This window comes from Varroa destructor, unplaced genomic scaffold (genome assembly GCF_002443255.2).
Source record: "Varroa destructor unplaced genomic scaffold, Vdes_3.0 BEIS01000007.1, whole genome shotgun sequence".
Lineage (NCBI taxonomy): Eukaryota > Metazoa > Arthropoda > Arachnida > Mesostigmata > Varroidae > Varroa > Varroa destructor.
The window spans coordinates 29,958,603-29,979,799 of record NW_019211460.1 but is presented as its reverse complement, the minus strand read 5'-3'; the positions used below and the strand labels follow the sequence as shown (position 1 = coordinate 29,979,799).

Sequence of the window (21,197 nt, the reverse complement as noted above, 5' to 3'; positions counted from 1 at the left end):
GTTGTTTTCTTTGTATGCTCTGGGGCTTCTCTTGTAAGACATAGGGTACCTAAGCCTGGCGAGTACCTGTTCATTGTGCCGCCTTTCCTGTGTGAATCTGGCTGTTATCATTAGCTATAGCAGTATCTTTGAAATGGAGCCGACACAGTTTTTAAGGTCGTTTCAGACATTAATATATATATATATATATATATATATATAGGTCCCTGGCTTCCGAGCAGACTACGTGTCGTTATGCTGTGCCCAACCAGGCGGTGTTAATGTAGCTGGCAAATTAATGTCGACATGCGTTTTGCGCTACATCCTTAACCCAGTATTTAGGCCACACTTTCTTCTTTGCGGCCTATCAGAACCAAAGGAGGTTTAAAATGACTCAATGCAATGCTGTGCACTAGTTACTGCCATTCTTTTATTGCATCCTACCATATTTCTCTTACCATTTCAATGAAGGAAGATCCGTATTTTTTGTTATCCATGATGGGCGCAGTTTAGCTTAGCAGACGATCACTACGTTGAAGACAGTTATGGAAAATAAAGCTTCGATAAAAAGTGGACCGGTGGAGCAATGTTCCATGCTTTTCCTTAAGTGATTCTGGCGCCTGCAGCGCCTTCTAACAGAAATCTAACACACGCACAAAGTCAGTCACAAAGAAGGGCTCAATGTAAATAATTGCCCTTTCGACATGGCGAACGATCATAATCAGCTCTGAGTACTTTTAGATCACTGTAGAGCACACAAAAATGTTCAAATAACCGAGAAAAAACCTAGCAGCTAGTCAAAAGCTCATGAGCGTACATTTAGAAAATCTATGATGTTTTGGTTGTCTGTGAATAAGAATTGAAGCCTTCGTTAGGCCTCGCCTACCATAACATTCTCGTCTTGTCGATACGAATGCGATAATACGTATTTCGTTTGTAATTTAAACAGAGCCCGTTCGAATGGAGGCCAAAACCCATATGATAAAGGAGCATCAGATACTTCATGAAATTTAAAACTGCACTATTCACCTCAAGATACTTCACATTAAGATGCTTGAGCTGATGTCAATGCATTTTTGCAGCGGTCGTATCACACCGTCCCATCAGAGAAACCATAAAAATTATGATGCTTTTGGATAAGTACGTTCTAATGATTCTTGGTCGAAAATCCGGTTCAATTAAAAACAAACAAAAATTGGAGAATGCTTTCAGAGTCCTTTTGGGAGATTTAACAAAAAAGAAAAACTACTCTATCCTGCTATATTCCCCTAGAACGTGTCATAGAACACGAGTCTCCAGCCATCCCATCAATAACAAAGTCCTGGCAAAAATGTGCGGTTACTTTGAAGTTACGGGGACGCTGAAGCTTTATTTATACAAACACAGAAACATATGTTTCTGTGTTCACTCCATAATGCGATAAACTGAGAATCGCTGCATTTTTCTCAATAAAATTGGTTCGTAAACTTAAGGCAATGGATTTTAGTAAACACCTCATGTATAACGAAATTAAGCTGTAGTTTATCGACATTTTACTTCGCTCGCAGATAATCTACCCCAGTCCTATCTGATATTTCAACGCATTTGTTAGATATCCGTGTTAATAAAAGTCCCGACGAACTCAAAAAAGAGATCAAATCTAGCGTCTAGGATAGAAAATTTTAATTTATCTTATTAATTTAGATTTAATTATCGATACTAACTAAATTTTATTACACCTATTATAACGATTAGTAATTTCCCATAAAATTTCAATTAACATTCAATTTGCTGAAATGGAGTAGTCAAACCAAAACGTTAGCTCGCGAATGTAATAAATCAAACCCGGCAGTGTTGTAGTCAGCGCACCGCGAGGAATTAGCTCGTTAAAGAAAACTTCATGAAGCAGGCTCCAGCCTTGCGCGAAGTAAACACAGTTATTACTGTTGTATGCAAATTTGCGGCTAGAATTAATTTTCACGACGTTGAAGTACGTATATACGCTTTCATCCAAGCGTGTCTACGCCAATCGATTGGGTACTCTGGTGGATAATACAGTCTCAACCTGCATCATCCTTTCCCAGTGATGAACCCATGTGCTTGCCAAACCCCGTTCTGTCTAACAACATCGATTTGTCATCACTTCATGTTGAACTTCGCATTTGGATTGCAGTTGAATGCTCGGCGCTGGTGTGTCCCGATGCAGAGAAGCACGATAGTATCATTTTTAGCATCTTCGATGACTTCTACAGATGCCGAAGGTTACGAAGTCACGCGGAATCCAACAACGAACAGGTCCTGTTAGTAACGACAGATAACTACCAGGCATTCAGACGCGTGAACACGAGCTCTGTTCATGCCAATAGAATAGTACCTTAGATGTCCTGCTAAGATGATTTCACTGTCAATTTCATTATGTTGTAGCAGCTGAACTGAGCAGCTAACTTAAAAGAGCAGGCCTGGCCGCTCGTAGAAGGTGGCGAATTTAAACGCTTGAAAAAACGCTCATCACACTGGGGGCTAGTGTTCGGGTCGTATATACGAACTGTGAAAACCCGATAGTACCTTGTAGATTTGTACATTAACATTGTATTTTTTAGACAGTCACACATTCGTTACCAAACGCTATGTTATGATAAAGCTCAAATCGGGTATTCATTTTAGTCGGGTCCGGGAATCATGGAGACGAAGTGTGCCTAGCTCGAGCTTCGTTGATATGCATCTTTAATTATATACAGATAAGTGTAATTTTATTCTCTGCGCGTAAGCTTTCGCCTTCCTAGATACTTATAGGAGAGATCTTATTGAGCTCTGAGAATCAAAAAATGGTACAAGGAGACAAAAAAAATGCATACAATTTTTTAATGTCGTCCTATGCGGTTCACATCGATTGGAAGTTCTGGTTGCAAGAAGTCATTCTACAAAAAGCTAACTACTTTATCTGTAGTAATGCAAATGCGTCCCTTTGTTAATAAGATGGACACAATAAGAAAAACAATCCTCAACGTTTTGGAGACACCCTGCATGAGAGGCAATTATTTTTAGTGTCTCCCAAACTACAGAAACACGAACGAAGCAGAACATCAAGTTCAACCATTTAGCCTAATACCTCCGGAAACGATGAACGCAAGTGGACGTAAAATACGTGAGTATATAATACACCAAGAAGGCGTCAACGTTAAAATGCTAATATCCGCTGAGGTTTTTATTGGTACCTTCTACACGAAGATGATAGATGCCCGTCCTTTCGCTTCATGCACCTGTCTTCAGATCTCGATATATCACCATGTTCCTGCTCAATCCTTGATCTCAACTTTAAACTCGACTAATTGATCCACCAAATACATAACGTATGTATGGAAATCATAGTGATTATTATTATTATCCCGACTTAGACTCCATTATTTTCCTGTATACGCAGAGATTCTAATACATTGAGGTCAACTAGCCTCAGAGGCGAAAGTGGAAACATTATCGTCCCATATCACAGATCCATCATATACCCATAAGGAGAGAGCAGGAGCGAAAAAAAAGTGATTAACTAAATTGGTCGAGACCCGTTCTTGCTTGCGTCAAGGCCTTCCTGAGCTCAGCAACGACAATGACGCATTTTGCCACTATAAACGTCAAAGGGCTACCGGCAAGGGACAGTCCTGCGGCAGAAGGGGACCAGCCAGGTTCGGCTTTATGGGTGCAGCGAAATTTGTTAACATAACTAGTGGAACACAGTTGATTTGACGATATGGGGTTAATAGGCATAAAGACAGAACTGATGATGCAGGACTGGAGATCATAAGAACAGTCATTTATGTTTTTTTTTTCAAACTAATTATCCTAATCTATTGAACTCTTAGTTTGATGTCATAAATATCTATGTTGTGATTATTAGGAAATGTTTAAGTCTATGATAGACTTTCAACAAAAATAGCCTTCGAGATCGCCTAGACCTGTAGATATATTCTCATGATTTGCCAGTTAGAGATGTATTATAAGTTGAATTTTACATTTTATTTTAATTTGATCTGACTAATATTTGACTGGTTTCTAGATAAGATAGACATTACAGAACTTCATATATCGAATACGTGCAGTGTAACAAAAGCAAGGGAGAAAAAACTTCTAATGAAGGCCAAGGCGAAGACCAATGCTGCTAGCGCGAACCTCGGCAGGTGGCAAACCTTAGGTAGTAAAAGCGAAGTACAAATTATTTACCGATTGATTTTCGGTACGGCACAGCTGTCTAGCAATATATTCAGCTGATATGATTGAACGAAGTGCCGTTCAGAAACGCAACCTTACTAGTCCAGTGTAACTTTTTTTAAATAATACGGGCGGAAATACGGGCCATATACTGTATCACTTATCAAGTCCATCGCGTTAATTAGTCCACTTACTTGGTTTTTAAGTAAACAACTCGCTCTCCCTGAAAAAGAAAAGAATACCCCCTAAAGCATGAATATATATTATTACAGGGGGATGATCCCGGCATCGTTGTTTGTAGATGTTAATTCGGAATCAGAATACGTTGAATAACGCTGCAATCTTGTTTCAACATTGCGACCGATGGCAACGATTTTTGCTTTCATCTCTGAGGCAGTAGATTACTTATCAGGATGAAACGTGAGATGGTCCTTCAGAAGATCCTTTGCCATGTTGGTGCGTGCTAGGCCGTAGTTTGTTCGACCAAGGGCACCTCATTTATATTGGTCAATGACGAAGGCCTTTTACCAACGCATGAGAATTTGTAGAACTGAAAATTATTTCGTATGGTATCGTATTATTATCGTAGTCGATAGGGTCGGCAGCGTATTATTAAGCATATGCTTTATATTCCAACCTGAGATGCTTCAAATGGCAGTCATGGCGCTTCAGTGTGTTCACGGATTTTATGCGCAATCTACTGTTAGGTAAACATTAGCCCAAAGAGAATTAGACAGGTTCTGCATTAGTTGGGTCTTCTTTTTCGGAACGTTTCTTAAATATCGGCTATTTGGTTTGAAATCTTGCTGATATCAACACAATCTCGGCCTGGAAGCCCTATGAAAAGACGTTTTCATCGTGCCCTTAAGAAGCGGTTTGGGCACATGTTTCTATGTGATCTTCGACTCGGTACGCCGCTGCCACTTGTAGTACTGAAAAAGCGGACAGAAAAAATGGACTTATAGAAGCATAGATGGACGTAAGTGGACATATCTACAGCTGATGTAGATAGAAAAACAGATTTTCATGCACACACATCTTTGTAGCAGTGGGCTAGTGTGTGCAATGGTCGTCCTATAACCTGCATTGAACGAACTGCTAAGTTATCTCGACCGATGTATTAGGACTCTGTATTTACCCTGGTTAATATATTCGTCACTATTTCATTCACTCGGTCACCTTTAAGATCTAAAACCCTTGCCATTTTTGACAGCCCAACGTATTTCTCTGTACTATATTAAAATTAGAATTTCTATGCATGTCGACGTTCACCAAGGTAAGCGTTTGAATATGCGCGAAACATTTTTAGCCAAATCGTCTTCATAAAAAAAAGCATCCACAGTACAAAATTAGCGGTTTTTTACGGAGTTATTTTTAAATAACCTAAAACTCAATAAAGGTCTAAATGCCAGTAATATAGAAAGATGAACTTGTGCACGGAAGATGTCGACTGCGGCCGAAGACCTTATTAAATCGTCAGTGGCCAGGCTATGAGGGGCGTGGCACCTCCCATGAAAGAAACTAAAACTATTTATTCCACTTTGGAAAGGCGTGCGGATCACGAATGGCTGTTTTCGTGACAGTGTTTTAAACGTCCTAAGCAGTCACACTTTTTGTAGCAGTACCTTAAGAAACGGAAACCAAAAGTCACTTTTGGCTGGGGAAAAATGAGGGTCACTTGTTAGGAGGGCAGACACTATGTTGTGTCAGTGGCGCATCGACAGAGAGCTATTTCCAACTCGGCCAATTAGGCTAATTAAGTTATTCATATTGGTACAACAAAACTGATTATCCACAGGTATTATATAAGCCAAATTTGGATGCGCCGACGGAACTAAGTTGGGCCGTCTAGTGGCACATTTTTTAAACATTCGTACACCCAGCCGAAGCCATATTGAGCCTGTACTTCGAGCGTCTAAGGCAGTCCCTGTAGAAATCAGTTTAGAGATTGACGTAAAGTCAAAGGCACCTTGACCAGAGCGACTGCTGTCAACTCCACTCACATCGCGAAGGTGGACGCCCGATCATAGTCCAGCAAAAGTCTGCCATCGCAGAAAAAGGTGTGAGTTAAAACCTTAGGTGAAGCTCCTAATAACAGAGGCATTCAAGGTGTTTTGCTGTAGCAGCTGTCGGCGCTAGGAGAGCGGCAAACAATGTAATTACGAGTAGCAGGCGCCAAGTGTGCGGATGACTTATAAAGCGAATTGACAGGAAGTGACTTGGCCTGTAACACGAAAAGACTGTAGTCCTGATTGAGTTTTGCAATACACTGCATTATCCTAACCTTTTATTGGCCAGGTCTCACAGAACTTGAAGCAACAAAAAGAAGATGATACTTTTAGGATTCTGGTTAAAAGCCAGATTTTTTAATTATTTCACGCTAGGATTCGGAGCTTAATTCCGTAGGGATAGTTAAAAAAAAAAAAATATATTAATAAACGTGATCATCTGGAAGGTGACATTGTTGACACTTTAAGGCTGCTTGAGAACGCTTTTAGGCATTATTTTAAAGGCAAGGCCTTTAAAGAACTAGCCAAGCTATCGTTTTCTCTTCGGCGTACTCATCCCTAATATTTATCTTATTATTAAATATTTACATTTACCTATTGAAACACATGATCATACTCAAACAAGCTCTGCTAGCTAGTTGGTGACGAATTTTCATAGCTAAGCTTCGGTTATCGAACACTCTCGCGAAATGTCTTTCTTGCTACTTCTGTTTTTTCTAGCGGAAACAGAATACAGCTTAAGGTCAATTTGTTTAGAACGTCTGACGAATAGTGCTAGTCCTTAACTAAACCTGTAATTCGACATAATGTACCATAAAACGACCACTATGATACAGGCAGTTGTACCCAACCGGTAAAACACGTAAATACGAAACATAATTGACTTATCAACAGACATGTAGTTTCCAGTTCAGGTAACCGAATAACATCAGGATTCGAGCGCTAAATTCAACATAACAGGTTGAGTCTAATTTTTATAGAGAGCGATAGAGTGTAAAAACGAACTCTTGGTTATTTATTAGCTGAGTTTTCCATAATGTTTAAAAGTGAACCTGCCGAGTCATATCGTGGTAAGAGACTTCCGCAGGACAGCGTGACGCATATCTTTAGGCTCAAGTAGTTCTAGTGTCAAGGTGAGCTGGCCCATTGTAAGGCAATGTAGTACCTGTTTGTGCTGATACAAGAAACTACGCTAAGCAAGTGCATATAGCTTAGTCGTGGTCGCAATATAACCCTCAACACCGACTGATGAATAGCTTACGTAAGTTCCAATTACAGCATACAGACTTCTGATCCAATCAATTGTTTAGGGTAATTTTTCTGCAACGAATAAGACATCTACGAGACCTTTAGGAGGTCAGGGGTACATTAAAACGTTTAGGCTAAGAGATCCGGTCAGCAGATATGTTAGTTAAATTCGCTTATTGGGCTATAAAAGCGGACAACTTGAAGTTATTGTGGAAGTAACTCGCTCAAATAATATTGGCAAATAAAAGTAAAGTTTTGACCAAAATGTTTTATATACATGGAGTTTGTAACGCGATATAGCTAGAAGGTGCTTTGACAAGTAAGAGATATTAACCTAACTGGTCTTGCCCGAATTATTTAATTATTGTGTCAACCTTGACAGTCTTCTCAAAAAACAGAGGTGTACTGATGCGTTACCAACAATAATCTTGAGTTCATGCCCTTGAAGGTTTAGTCGATTGTTTGTGCTATCTACGATTATTATTTTCCATCATAAAACATCATACACAGCAGCCTATAACGTTCGGTGCACGGAAAAAGCGTTCTATTGTCGGGAGCGCAAGAAAAAGTTATCGACGAAAGAAGCGTTATAGAATCGAGAGCTTTTTTAAGAAACCGCGGCGGGAAATGATGCGAAATGAGGCTACGCGTACGCTTGATTTCACATAGCTTAGCAGCAGTTATATTATGAGTGACCGTCATTCCAGCAGGCGTCCATCTGCATGAGCGAATCGTGAGCGATCCTAGTGGGGCACGATATTCGACAGCCACTTAATCCCTAAACAAATAACGGAGCCGCGCCGACTGTGACTCTGGCGAAGAACACAACTCTACGCATACGCCGGCCTACTGCCTAACCTTGGACACTTCGAAACAGGTTCGTCAACGAGAAAGTCAGGAGGGTAATGAATAGGTATCCAGATCGTACAATTCATAATGAGAAATAAACCAATGGAAAATGAGAAAAGAGAACATTCTTAAAGAAAACACTAAGCTAGACAAGGGAGAACCAGTCAAATTTATGGGAGCTGGAAAAGCTGAAGACCTAACTGACGTGCCGGGTTCGCAGAAGGCTGATTTGTGTAGGACAAGGAGCTAAAGAACATTTCAGCCAAAGAGTCGAAGTGCGGGGAGCGCGAAGATCCTCTTTGTCAACTGCGCTCTCCCCGTGAAAAGTTACTGTAGACAAAATAAATGTGCCTTTATCATTTCGATTGTAACTTGTTTGAAAAACATCTTGTATCAGACAATACTAATATTTAATAATGAGAGCTGCTAGGACGAATCAGCAAACAGCTGCACCCTCTGGCGGCCGGGAAAAGGCCGAACGTGCATGAAAACGCGTGTCCCTAAGAGCAGCTATGGAAGTCGACTTCAGCTCAGCACCACTATAAAAGCTGGTCTCAAGTACGACAAGAGCGCAAAAATATTAATATGAAACTGAGTTCGAATTAGTATTAACAAGGCTATCCGAATGAAAGGACGAAATCTATTGACGAGGAATAGTCGGAATGGAAATTTTCGGAATTGGACGGTATCGCTCTTCAGCGAAACCACACACGGACAATTCTTTGCCAGTCTATAAGATCTAGATTAATCATTACTATTATATTGATTTGTATAAGCTCCAAGGGACAGTACGTAGTTCTTCTAAGTCTGTATAATTGAAGCTCTCTCATAACGTTTAGGCGTAGGTTTACAAATCCTCAAGCTAAAGGAATGATTGAGCCAGATAGTTCTTCACGATCGAGTTGTCCTTGTGCCACCAGTTAGACGGGTGATATAGCTAATTTCTTGCGGGGCATTCATTGATACTAGAAAGTGTCCTAGGCACAAGGTTTTTCATAGTGATCAGGTCGGTTACGTTAGTTGAGGTGAATCGATCGTTGAAGAAATTTAGGTAACAAGTGAAACTTCCAGGTAGACTTCCATTGTATACGCCCATATAGCTCATTAGAGGTTATACGAATTTTATTTTAGATCGGCGGTCAGTGAAAAATACACACTTGTAAAAAAATGGCGCCATTTAAGGCACGGATATACTGTTTTGTGTTGTGAAATTTGCGAGTCATTCGCGAGACTTGGATTGCTGTTTCAACAACAAAATCAGTACCAAATAATTTGTGAAAAGCTAGCTAGTGTAATATATACGTCCCGTTGGAGGCAAACATCTCCATTGTACGTATAAAATTAAAACGAAAGTAACTGCTAACTGGTGGTAGCGTCAATCGATCGTAGAACTTAGAATGTTCTTATTGTGCGTAGACAGCTCTCACGATTACTAAGAATAACGAGTACTTGTGGACATTTTTAAATCCATTCTACCGTCTGTTTCTGCCATTTGATATGTTTTCGAAGTCTAAAAGGTAGACTGAGAATCTCTGTACAGATGACTTCATCATCGTTAGCAATTTGCAACAATATACTAAGTATGATGAGCTCATTTGTTCAGGCCTTGTATACAAAAGGCTTGTAACAGCGTATGAGAAGTTTACCCATGCGTTTCGATAACTAGAGCCTGGACGAGAAAGCCCTTAGTCCTGTTCATGGTATCTGCTAACCACGGATATCATGAAAGCGGTCAGAGCTTACCTTACGCCTACTAGTGATTGTAAAACAACAATTTATTTAGTTCTTTAAATGAACATTACATCATTCTTATGGCGTGCCTGTGACAACTCGCCTCGGCTTACCGTGTCCTTTATGCACGTCGCCGGGGGGTATCCCTTCCACCTTTCTTATTTCCGTATGTAAGTCCCCTTGATGTAAGCGTGGCGTCCTTTCCCAGACGACGACGAGAGTCGAGGATTGTTCCTTTCCACTTGCCGGTAAACTCTCTGCGAACCATTTCGGTTTTTGCACTTGTTCCGCCTCTCTGACCGGCCACTGCCGCGTGGTGGCCTTAGGACGACACGAATATTAAGCACGACGATGCGCAAAAGAAGATGCTTCAAAAACCCAAACCAAAGTTTAATTTTGCAGCGTTCAATTAAATAGACAGTTATGGGCTCGTGTTTTGACAAGCTCGTGACAAGCGTGTCCATAACGATATGCGCTAAGGATATTATGTACTCGTCGGATTATAATGTTGTTACGGTTTAATGTTTCCTAGCGCAGGTGATAAGTATGCGAACTCATCTGACCATTATCATTAACGGTGAGCAAAGTGCTGTTATGGACAAGGGCACGTTGCTTGACCAACACGTTTATGGTTTAGCGTAATCAAACGCGAATTAGCAGCAACAGAAAACGATATGGAAGTCTCAGAGGATCCTGATGCCGACGCCGTGACCTTACACCTGTCTCAGACCCTTCATACTGCGATAGGTGTCTTTCTTTCAGCTTCAAGTGAGTTTAAGCAAAACAGGGTCTCTACAAGAAGCCGCTTACCCTAATAATTCCACGTCGTAGAACATTTATGGTATATTGATTCCATTCTATTTCACTCGGCATTTGCGAACCGATGGTCGGAGCGAGTGTCAATGAAATCGGTTGGAGTAGGCCGATCCAACGTGGAGTTCACTGTAAAAAAACTAGCGTAAGGTCGCACAACTGTCGCTTGCACTAGACCTCTTCTGAGGAATTTTCCTTTTCAATTCAAAAAATTATCTCGACCTGACCTAGAATACAGGTAAAAAGCCCGTTCATGTCGTGTTGAATAGTGTTTTCTGAAACTCTCTGTGTGAGAAGTTTGTTTTCTTCACAAATCTCCATGATCATATCAGCCCCTCGTACTTCGAGCAACCTTTTTACGAAGAAGAGTCAACATTTCACCCGCCAGAGTTGACCAGTATCTACGTCATCAGAACACGTCTTTGTTGAGTAGAGTTCAGGAGTGTTTCAAAGCAGACTGCTTCCAGGACTGATGTGCTCGAACAATCAAACAGGAGTTCACGTATGTTACCAGTGGCCTTTGGCCTGATGATTAACTGCTTATTGTTGCGATAACTACCCGAGCTGGCAACTGAGATCTAAGTTTGCGTTCAGCCTCTCCCCAAATATAAAATCAATTATAGTATTTGTTGATGTGGATTTCGAAGAGTGCTTTCTAAGCTGAGAAACGCTTCGAATAACATCTCTCGATCTTTCCTTGGGACGCATCATCTAGATGATAAGTAGATATTGGCTCTTTATTACATAACCCTTGGTCTATAGATATAGTGTATTTATAAAATAAGCGATATTTATGCCCTATGTTCTGTGCTTAAACTCTTGAGTATTATTTCAAACGCGTGCTTCCCAGCACGAAACGAAATTTGTCGACGCCCGGATTCGAACATGGAAGTCTCTATGTCCTAAGGTGCGTTGAGTATCGAAGACTATTATTTGCACTTTGGAGTAAACTTTGTTGCTTCAAGTTAGCTGTAGCTGGCTTTAAATGTTTTTTTACGAAAATTGTAGTTTTATTATGAAATTGAAAACGGAACGCAACGATTGCCAGGTCGGTGCACCGTGGTCTTGTCAGAAATTGTCTGTATAACTTTCCTTTTAGCTAGGAGAATGTTTCGAACATTTGGCATAGAAAACCCACCCAATTTAATTACTAGTCACTGTTTTTGCTGTTTAAAGATTTATTCCGTTATAAGTTTTTAACAATAAGCCAACACTAAAGCCGTGTATTAACAGACTGCTATAGTTGCCGTATTTCTGTTCTCAAATCGAAATGCTTACATACAAGTTGTGCTAGATAACCCAATTCTACATAGACCATTGGAACCCAGAAGGAAATTGAAGAGAAAATTTTAATGAAATTCTTTGCAAAAAAGGAGCGGGATATACCTTCCGCTCTATATTTATATTGAAATTTTATCGTAGATATACGAAGAATGCTGAAACCCCGAAGGGCCTGCATATTATCACTAGTTAAAACAGGACTGTATAGCGATTGGAGTTTGAAGCATGAGAGATAGTTGAAGTTGTCGGCGTAGGACATACCTCTCCGTTTAGCGTGTAACTGTTTGTTTTAAGGGCTATTTCTGATTCTATTAGAGTCCTGCAGGGCGCTGCCTACAACTCTATTTTGATATGAAAAGACTGGAACTGCCTTTGTGCTCATGGTCGGAAGGCATTATGTATACACGGATTTATGAGACACATCTGTGTGTGTTTCTTTTTAAATTCTATATAACTATACAATACAAAGCCCATTTGCCCCCAATGAAACTAGTTTGTATTGAATTAATTTTGTGTTTATTGCTGCTGCTCGTCTACAGTTGTGTACTGGTTTAATAAATAATATCTCAGAGTTAGGTGTAACATCCGGTACTATTTGCAATACCCGATACAATAATTTACTGAAATACATTCTAGCCTAGAAATCGTCTCTGTTATAATACAGGAATGCCTGATCCCTAATGACAACTGGCATGGTGGTACTATACTTTTGGGACCCGCAGTTCCGCTATGGATAGATGAACTCTGCTTCTTATCATATGGGCCAAATCGAACACTCTTCTTGTTGTTGCCTAGTAGAGGATACCTTTTGCGGCGTCAAAAGTTGCAATACAGGCATGCAAACTATACCTACCATTGTGAGCATATCTGAACGAAACTGCTTATTCATTAAATACTGCAATACTCATTAAAAAAATCTACTGATGAATTTAGAAGGTTCATGAAATCAAGCTACTTCAAATAAGCTTGTCCAGCCTTAAATGTATTTATGTAATGAATACCTACAAATTCATTGTCTTTTGGTACCTCATGGTACCTTTCATCCTTTTTCTATTATGCGTCTTTCTTTATTCTGAAGTTGGATGATATATTAACCTCAGAAGGCGCCGACAGGGCCATTGCTTTCTTGAGTTTCTACATTTTAATACCCATTACTTTTAACAGTTAGCTTGCAAAGAGCAAGGTGATGAAAGTGCTCGACGGTTATAGCTGGTGCGAGTTCCCTGAAGTTCCCGCTAGAAGACACTGCGCTAACTTTTTTAAATAGTAGCTCCGTACCGAATAACCTAATGTCATTGCTTTAAAAACGGGATTTCGGTATTGATATATATATATATATGTGAAATTCAAAATTCTTTAAATACACTTAGGTAACATATCATTCGATGCCTCCTTTTGTCAGCTAACAGTAAACAGAGCCTTATCCGCAACATCTTTTCTACGCGCACGATATTTGATAAGAAGCCTTATTTTGAGCAAAGGTGACTAACAGCTTTATAAACCAAGTCGTCGCATTTAGAAAGAGAGATACACATCTGTATCTATTTCAAAGTATGGGACCGACTTGGTTCCAAAGAAAACATCGACTTTTGAAACTATTGTTTCATCCGTAAACGTCTTCACTGCAAATCTATGGTGTGTTCTGAAGGCCTTAACCCTTAACCACCTGCTAGGTCTCGTTCTCCAAAGTTTCTGAAAGCGGTGCGGTTCATGTAATGTTTGCTGACAGCCTAAACTGAACGACTGATGAGCTCCATTCGACAACAGGTGTCCTGAATTGTGATCGATAACCTGCTTAACATTCATAATACTTCTAGTCTCGCTGGACCTATGTGCACAAACAGAGTCACCTTATGCTATACAATGTCGAATGGCTAGAGTTCTCTTAGCAGAAATAATCACAAGCACAGGTTTCCAGGGGGATAAACTTCACTTTATCTTCATGTACATAGCCCATCCATGTTAATGGTACCTAGCCTCTTTGTATGAAGGAGAAATGACAGCCTAACATGGTGATCTCGAGGCGTTGTTAACAGCCTGAGGCAAGGCACCTGAAGTATCATCACCTGAAGCACCCGGCCGTCAAACATGCATTTGTAAAGAATTAAGTTGCGAGATACATTGTGTCATAGGAGATTTATGGGGTTCTTTTTTAAATATATGTCAAAGTCTTCGTAATGAAAAAATTGTTTACATATTATTTTATAGTATTACATTTTACCTAAATGTTTCATTCAGCCGTACGTCTAGTCTCAGTAATCTCAACCAACTTGTCGATCACTCGTAACTGCTTGTCTCTCATTCGCAAAAACATCTATATATTATTTTAAGCATCGAAGGCCTTAAAGCTGCGGAAGATCAAAGACATGTTTGATTGATATTTATATGTAGCTCGTCTTTCCAATGTGTAAATAACAACCTCATAGTCGGAATTTAGATGAAGCAGGTGTTTTATAGAGTGAATTATAGGTTGGAAAATTAGCCAGAAAAGCAGGACAGAAGGACAAGTTGTGATCGTTTAATCGCTCTCTTCGCTTATTGGTACATGTTATGTTGCATAAGCATATCTAGTAGGACCAAGGTGTTTCGTCACAACCATTTCGGTATTTTCCTACACGGAGATCGGAATCAGTCATCGGCTTGGTGAAACTATCGATTTTTTGTTGAGAAATCCCGACCAACTCGCTGTTTATGTTTTTAATTGCGCCATTTTTATCACGCTTATTGGATCTTTGGCAAACTCTTGTATTTGAATGGTGCGTACCAATTTACATAATGTGGCACACATACAATTCAGGATATAAATCCCGATAGACTGTTTTAAGATAGAAAGTTTTAATTCTTTTATTTCTGTTCAAGTGGCTCTGCTCATTCTCCGAGTGTTCTAAGCGTATCTAAGGCGCTTAAAGACTGAGCGATCGCGAGCAGCTATTGCAGAGATTGACAACTATTCACTGTGCACACCTGCAACTGATCTCAGCGTTGGCATGAATTCTAACTTTACCTGATAGGTCTATAAGCTTTTTCAAAGGTCATGCCTGGCCGAAGAACTGAGATTATGATGTACCGTTCTATTGCCGAATTCGTAAATGGTTCAGTGGTCAGCTGCAGTACACTGAGTAACGTTCATTAAACCGGTAATCTTTATTATAACAGTAGATGGACGGTACCCCGACGCTAAAAAAAAAAAGAGAGACAACCCAATATTAACCGATTTGACGCGCACCGACGTTATCCTAATACATTTATATTGTATTTACCTGGCTGGCCAGTTCAGACTCCACTTGAACCCGGCGGAGATAGACATCATGTATTAGTTTAGCGATAAACAGTTGTTCTTAGGACCGAATTTAGAATTTAGGACCGAATGTCCAGTTGTTATTGAATACATATATATTGTGGAAATGTAGTTACACCTAATAACCGATTAAAAATAGATGACTTTACGGTTACATAGATCTCGGCCTGCAAATAGGGTATAGTTGTATGAATATGAAAGGGTAATATTCTATTGTACAAGCTAAATTATGCCATGTGGCCAATAGCCATTAGCTGACTGAGGCCTTGAATCAATCGAATCATGATAGCTAAGGTTTTAGGCAGTGTTTTATTGGTTGCACCAGGAAACGTGGTATAGAAAAATACGAACTATTCCTAACATTACAGACGAGCCAACCAGCCACCTCGAATAAACCTATTACTTCACAGTCTTGCAGACCAACTTGACTAACGACACCTTGTGGGTACTGCAAGATGTCCTGGGGCCATTTTTGCCCCGGTCTATTCATTGTGAGTTTCATGAATTTTCTACATTTGATCCTCTGCGCAAATTTGAAGTGGTAAAAACATGGTTTATCTCAGAGGTACAATTACCGCCACACGCAGGTGATTGGACTTCTACCTAGACCGTATTAAGCACTGGTCGGGCTGACTTTTTTTAAAGGTATATGATGCTAACCATTCAAAGAAAACGTGACAGGCGGATCCGATCTCTAAAAGTCCGCTAGTGACCTCGTTGACCTTTCTACTTCGATGTATTTTAAAACCGGCTGACGACAAGATCGGCCGAATACGAAGACCTGATGAAAGGCTTTTTTAACTCTGGGTCTTTATTGGAATGAGTGTGGTGCAGTAATTCCACAAGAATCATTCTTACTTTTGGAACCCAGTATTAAAAGTTACGAATTTATTTTCTACGTGACAGGTGGGTTACGAGAACGAACCGACCTTAAGATACTAACTTCTTTATTGAATCGGTCGCATTTGCACGGAAACTCTTTGGTCAGCCCAAATTGAGCGTAAGGCTTTACTTGGGCTTTGTATTATGAGCAATCGTAACAATCTAAGCGTATAAGAAAAACTAAGTTATACAGGAAGAGGAATAAAGAGTAAATAGTTTAGCATTAATCAGTGTCTGATCCGCATGTTTGTGGAACAAGTAACGTGTAATAGCTTACCTGAACAAAGGCAGACCTAATACTTTATTCAGCAGGTACTCCCAAATCCGCTTTTCGCAGTCTCGTTTATTCCCACAGTTTACCATAGGATATGAAAAGATTCGTGGCAGTCTGACCACAAAGTAATTACATTCGCTTTTGTTGTTATTGCATAGACGTACGTTTTTTGCCCACTGGTGCTTCGTGCGAAAAAGTAACTTGACGTTGTTTGTCATTGCAAAAATTTCAGTTGTAAGCACTGAGCAAGTTACAGTCAGGTAAGTTTAATTCATTTTAGTTCAAATGCTAGTCGATGCCACCAGCCTAACACCTACCATACGTCGGAGAATTTGATTTGAAAAATGATTTATTATCGTTAATATTATCATTAATAGGAAGCTCCCACAAACAGCCCCCCTGACGAAGTCGATCGCTATGAGGCCATGTACCAGCGATTTTCCTAATCCGCAATCCAGCATTTGCCCACGAAACTTGTTTCGCACTCGTCTCAATAAATTCCGCCGATCGAAATAACTAATAATAATACGAAGGTCCTATGCTACATGGATACGAAAAGAAGGCAAACAGATCGGACAGGACTACAGTTGTACTGCTTCTCTCTATAAAAGTTCCTTATAGTTTGGCTAAAAAACTTACATCCTTTTACCTGACTACTCAAGTCTTTCTGATCTATGCATGCACACATCACGAAGTTACGCTCCTGAATCATTCCTGATCAGCGAAAAAGAAGGGGGCCGTGCAGTGTGCTTGTTGTTGTTGTTGTTGTTGTTGTTGTTGTTGTTGTTGTTGTTGTTGTTGTTGTTGTTGTTGTAGCTTTTGCTGCTCGTAGGAATGATGGACCATGAAGAATCAGAAATTTCAGACCATGTTCGTCCCCAGACATTGGGCGCTTGTAACTGAGATCAAACAAACGTGGCCTGATCATCATCTTCAAATAACAATTTGTAAGCACTATACTCTAGCGAGTCATAATGTGCTGTTTACGTTATTGCGAGCACAAGATCCTACCCCTAGCCGTGTTCTGCTTTATTTGAAGAGCGATACGCTTAGACAGCGAGGCTCAAGAGTAAATCGCGTATCGCTTATTAGTTTTCCTTAATTCTCTGTTCTCGGCATCAATCGCGCGCAGATGCATCACCTGATAGACCGACGGAAATAATTCTTTCATGGTTACCTATGTTTTAGTGCGTTACGCTCAGGGAGATAACGCAGAGTTTCCCTCAGACGTAATTCTTCTAGACACACGTTTCCAAAACTTACAATTACGTGCTATTATTATTATGAGTTGACGAGCATTGGGTTCAATCTTGCGTCTCGCTATGGTAAAATTATTATCATCATTTGAGACACCGTCTTGCGTACGGATGTATTCTCTATTATTTTACTATTTACAAAGTCTGCTGATCCGAAGAAAAAATTCTATTTACGTGAGTCTGACGTGTCTTGAAGTTCCGTTTCGGCATATTTCGTTTTTTCGTGTGCGACTTCCTTACAACAGTGCTGTCCATATTTCTGTATACCAGTGTTGTACGCATTCTAACGATAGAGCTCTCGTGTCTACAGTTATAGACGGAACTTTCCCATTCGGTTACTCAAGTGAAGTAAGAGCAAGATGCAGGCACTGATCGTTCATCGATCAAATAATTACACGTAGAAGATAGTCGCGAAGGCAAAGTTACCCGCGGATTAAGCGCAAAGCTGCTAAAGTAAATATTGATTTATGGTTTGACGAGGGGGATGTATTCAGCTATTTGCCCTACTCGTTCCAATCTGATCCGCCCATTGTGCCTCCGTAGATACTCTATTGTGCTGTGTGGGAAATTAGGACAAGTTAGTCAGCAGTCCAATCTGTTATCCAAACGTCTGCTTTCGTCGGGGACATAGGTGTATGCATTGTGATACTCAGATCTCAGAAACGAATGATAAATGTATTCCAAGTTCAGCATTCGAGCCGGTCAACAGCTGCGGGCTCTAAATCGGATATCACAGAGCGTTGGCTATTTGCAAGCAAAAAATATCGGATGATACTCACTAACGTACTCTTTTCCATCTCCCCCAGGTTTGATCGGTATTTTGGCAAACGTAATCGTCCTGATTGCCTTTTGGAGACTGATTACCACGCGACTGTCACCAGCATCGATCGTGCTCATCAACCTCACACTTAGTGACCTCGGCATTTTACTCATGGGATTTCCTTTTAATGCCACATCGCATTTTGCTGGACGGTAGGCTGTGTTAACGTACCTATTCCTTTTTGTTTAAACCTAACGACTAAACATAAATGCTGCACTGAAATGTCTCGAGTGATGAGACATGCGCTCGCTTGCATGCATTTTACTAGAAATTTTTAAACTGGTCCGGGTTTTCAATGAATATTAACGTTAAATACCAGAATGGAGTACTTTTAGACTGCATGCAAAAATTACCGCACGTCCTGAAACGAACTTATTAAACAAGACAAAGAACGTACTACCAATCAAGTATATTAAAATAAAACGTAGTTTAGCTGAGCACATATCAGTGGAGTAGAAGTAGTGGAAATAGGATCAAGAACCCAGACACTGATCACGTCTGCTTTTTTTTTAGTACAAAAATAGAGTTATTAAGAACATTTTTCCGTTGTGGCGCTCAGTTTAAAAGCAGCTACTTCAAAACAGGATTCTAACCATTCACTGACTGACTATCAGTCAAACGTCCACGTGGGCTAGAAAAATAGACAAGCTTTTACTTTCTTTAGCTCGTCCGCAGGACAAGCTGGCGTCTTGATGAAAACTTGCCAACTAGATTATCCTTCAGCTCCGACGCTGGATGTCTCAACAAGTACCTCAAATTGCGACCATCGACCATATCTAGCACTATATACCGATGATACGTAGAGTTACGAAATCTTTCAAAGAAATCAGAGATTGCCCCAATTATTTTACTAGTAGGCAGGTGCTCCTCTCGGCTAATTCGTCACACATCGTAACATCTCGTATCCAAGCAGGCTCGCATTGTATTGTCAAAATGTGCTAGTTCTTTATTATACTCAAAGCACATTTTGACGACTCTCAGCAGTTCTGGTAAATGGCTGTCCAAAAGAATATCATAATATAGCTTCACTTCATAAAGGAAGGTAACATCTGAGGACTTGCTGGCTACATCCGGACAAACGTGCCCAGCCAATCGATTTTGAACTCGGCCACATCCTACGTGGATTCTCAAAGAGTCACCTGTGCATGCCTTTCTAGTACGTGCAACTTCTCTGATAAAGGGAAACACTTCATCTCCTCGCTCCTTCATGATGAAATGTCGAAGCACAATCTGGCCGTTTGCAGATACATATGGACAACTAACCAGCTAGAATACGCTGGGTGTAATCTCAGTATGCACACAGGCATAATTGCAATCCCTTTGTCTTTTTCTTTTATAACTGGCCTTACAGCACTTCTTTTTCAGCTCGGCGATTACATGAATATTGTCTAAATGAAAAAACGCCTTGAGAAGTTCTTGTATTCTTATAAGTTCTAAAAACTAACAACGGAACTTAATACGCCGCGTACGATCAGTTGTCCTTATACATTGAACTCGCTGATAACAGCGCGCATGACGTTTGCCTTGGTTGAATACTCTAGAACCACTAGTCATATCGACCTCTACCGCCAGCATTTTGAAGCTAATGATGCTCTTCTAAGTGTAAAATTCTAGTGCTGGTCTTCTAAGCAGCCCTTTGCAGATTCGTGCTTGGCCTACTTTTGCTACATAGTTCTATTTTACAAAACTGTGGAAGAATGGATTGGAACATACGACCCCTTATTGGTCGATCTCTCACCGTAAGCTCCTATCCGGCAAGCTTATAGCAGCAGTACACAGTGCCATACATATAAATTTTCTTCTTCGGTAGTTACCAGCTGCTCCATCGTACACCAACACAGCAAAATCTCTGATATATCGAGAAATTCACCTTTCGCTGGAGTATTTCAGGATATATACGAACACATCTTTGAAAATACACCCCCATTCTACATATTGGTCGTTACTATTGAGGCTGTACCATGGTCAGCGGTCTTAGTTTGACATATTGTGACAAAATCTAATACCCAATCTAAAGGACTGACGATCTATTATACACTGAGGTGTAGCAAGATATCATCCTGAAGCAAAGAAAAAGTATATTAATATACATCAAAGAGGGGTATGATTAATACAAGATAAAATCCTACCGTTACTCGTTCCTAGATTGCGGACGACTACGCAACATCCTCTTAACAATTGTTAAAACTTATTTCAATGTTTAACAAGCGGATGCGATGAATATAGGTTTGTTCCTATCATTTACTGACCTCATTTAACTGACTTTGGATAGGTATCTCCAACAAAAATCTAGAGTTCTATGCATACAGCTGTCACGTAATCACATATATGTGACATTCTTGAAAAAATCGTTATTTTTATTTTTATCCAAATTTCAATTTTTTCTTCAATTTGTGAGGGATACATAAACACTTGATGGTTCTGTTGGCAAATATGCTTTGTCTACTAAGTTTATTATTGGTCATTCTCGCGTGGTTCAGCTTCCTTATCTCTTCGCCACGAGAAGTATTTTCATAAAAATCACAAGGGAAAGTTTTCGATCAGTTGTTTCAATGTTTGGATATGTCCGTTTATTGAA

The 21,197-nt window shown here is 40.1% G+C and overlaps 1 protein-coding gene across 2 annotated transcripts in view; it reads left to right on the top strand.

The window, feature by feature from the left end:
* The first annotated feature begins 10,290 nt into the window (after nt 1-10,290).
* LOC111254389 (visual pigment-like receptor peropsin) overlaps nt 10,291-21,197 on the top strand; it is a 36,666-nt gene continuing 25,759 nt past the window's right edge. The window contains exons 1-2 of one of the 2 annotated variants that reach the window (XM_022815160.2): nt 10,291-10,763; nt 18,606-18,771. In XM_022815160.2, coding sequence (XP_022670895.1) covers nt 10,670-10,763; nt 18,606-18,771 — 260 coding nt within the window. In that variant the 5' untranslated portion in view covers nt 10,291-10,669. Of the gene's footprint in view, nt 10,764-17,293; nt 17,491-18,605; nt 18,772-21,197 lie in introns of those variants that run through there. The other variant, XM_086974607.1, reaches the window with a different exon arrangement.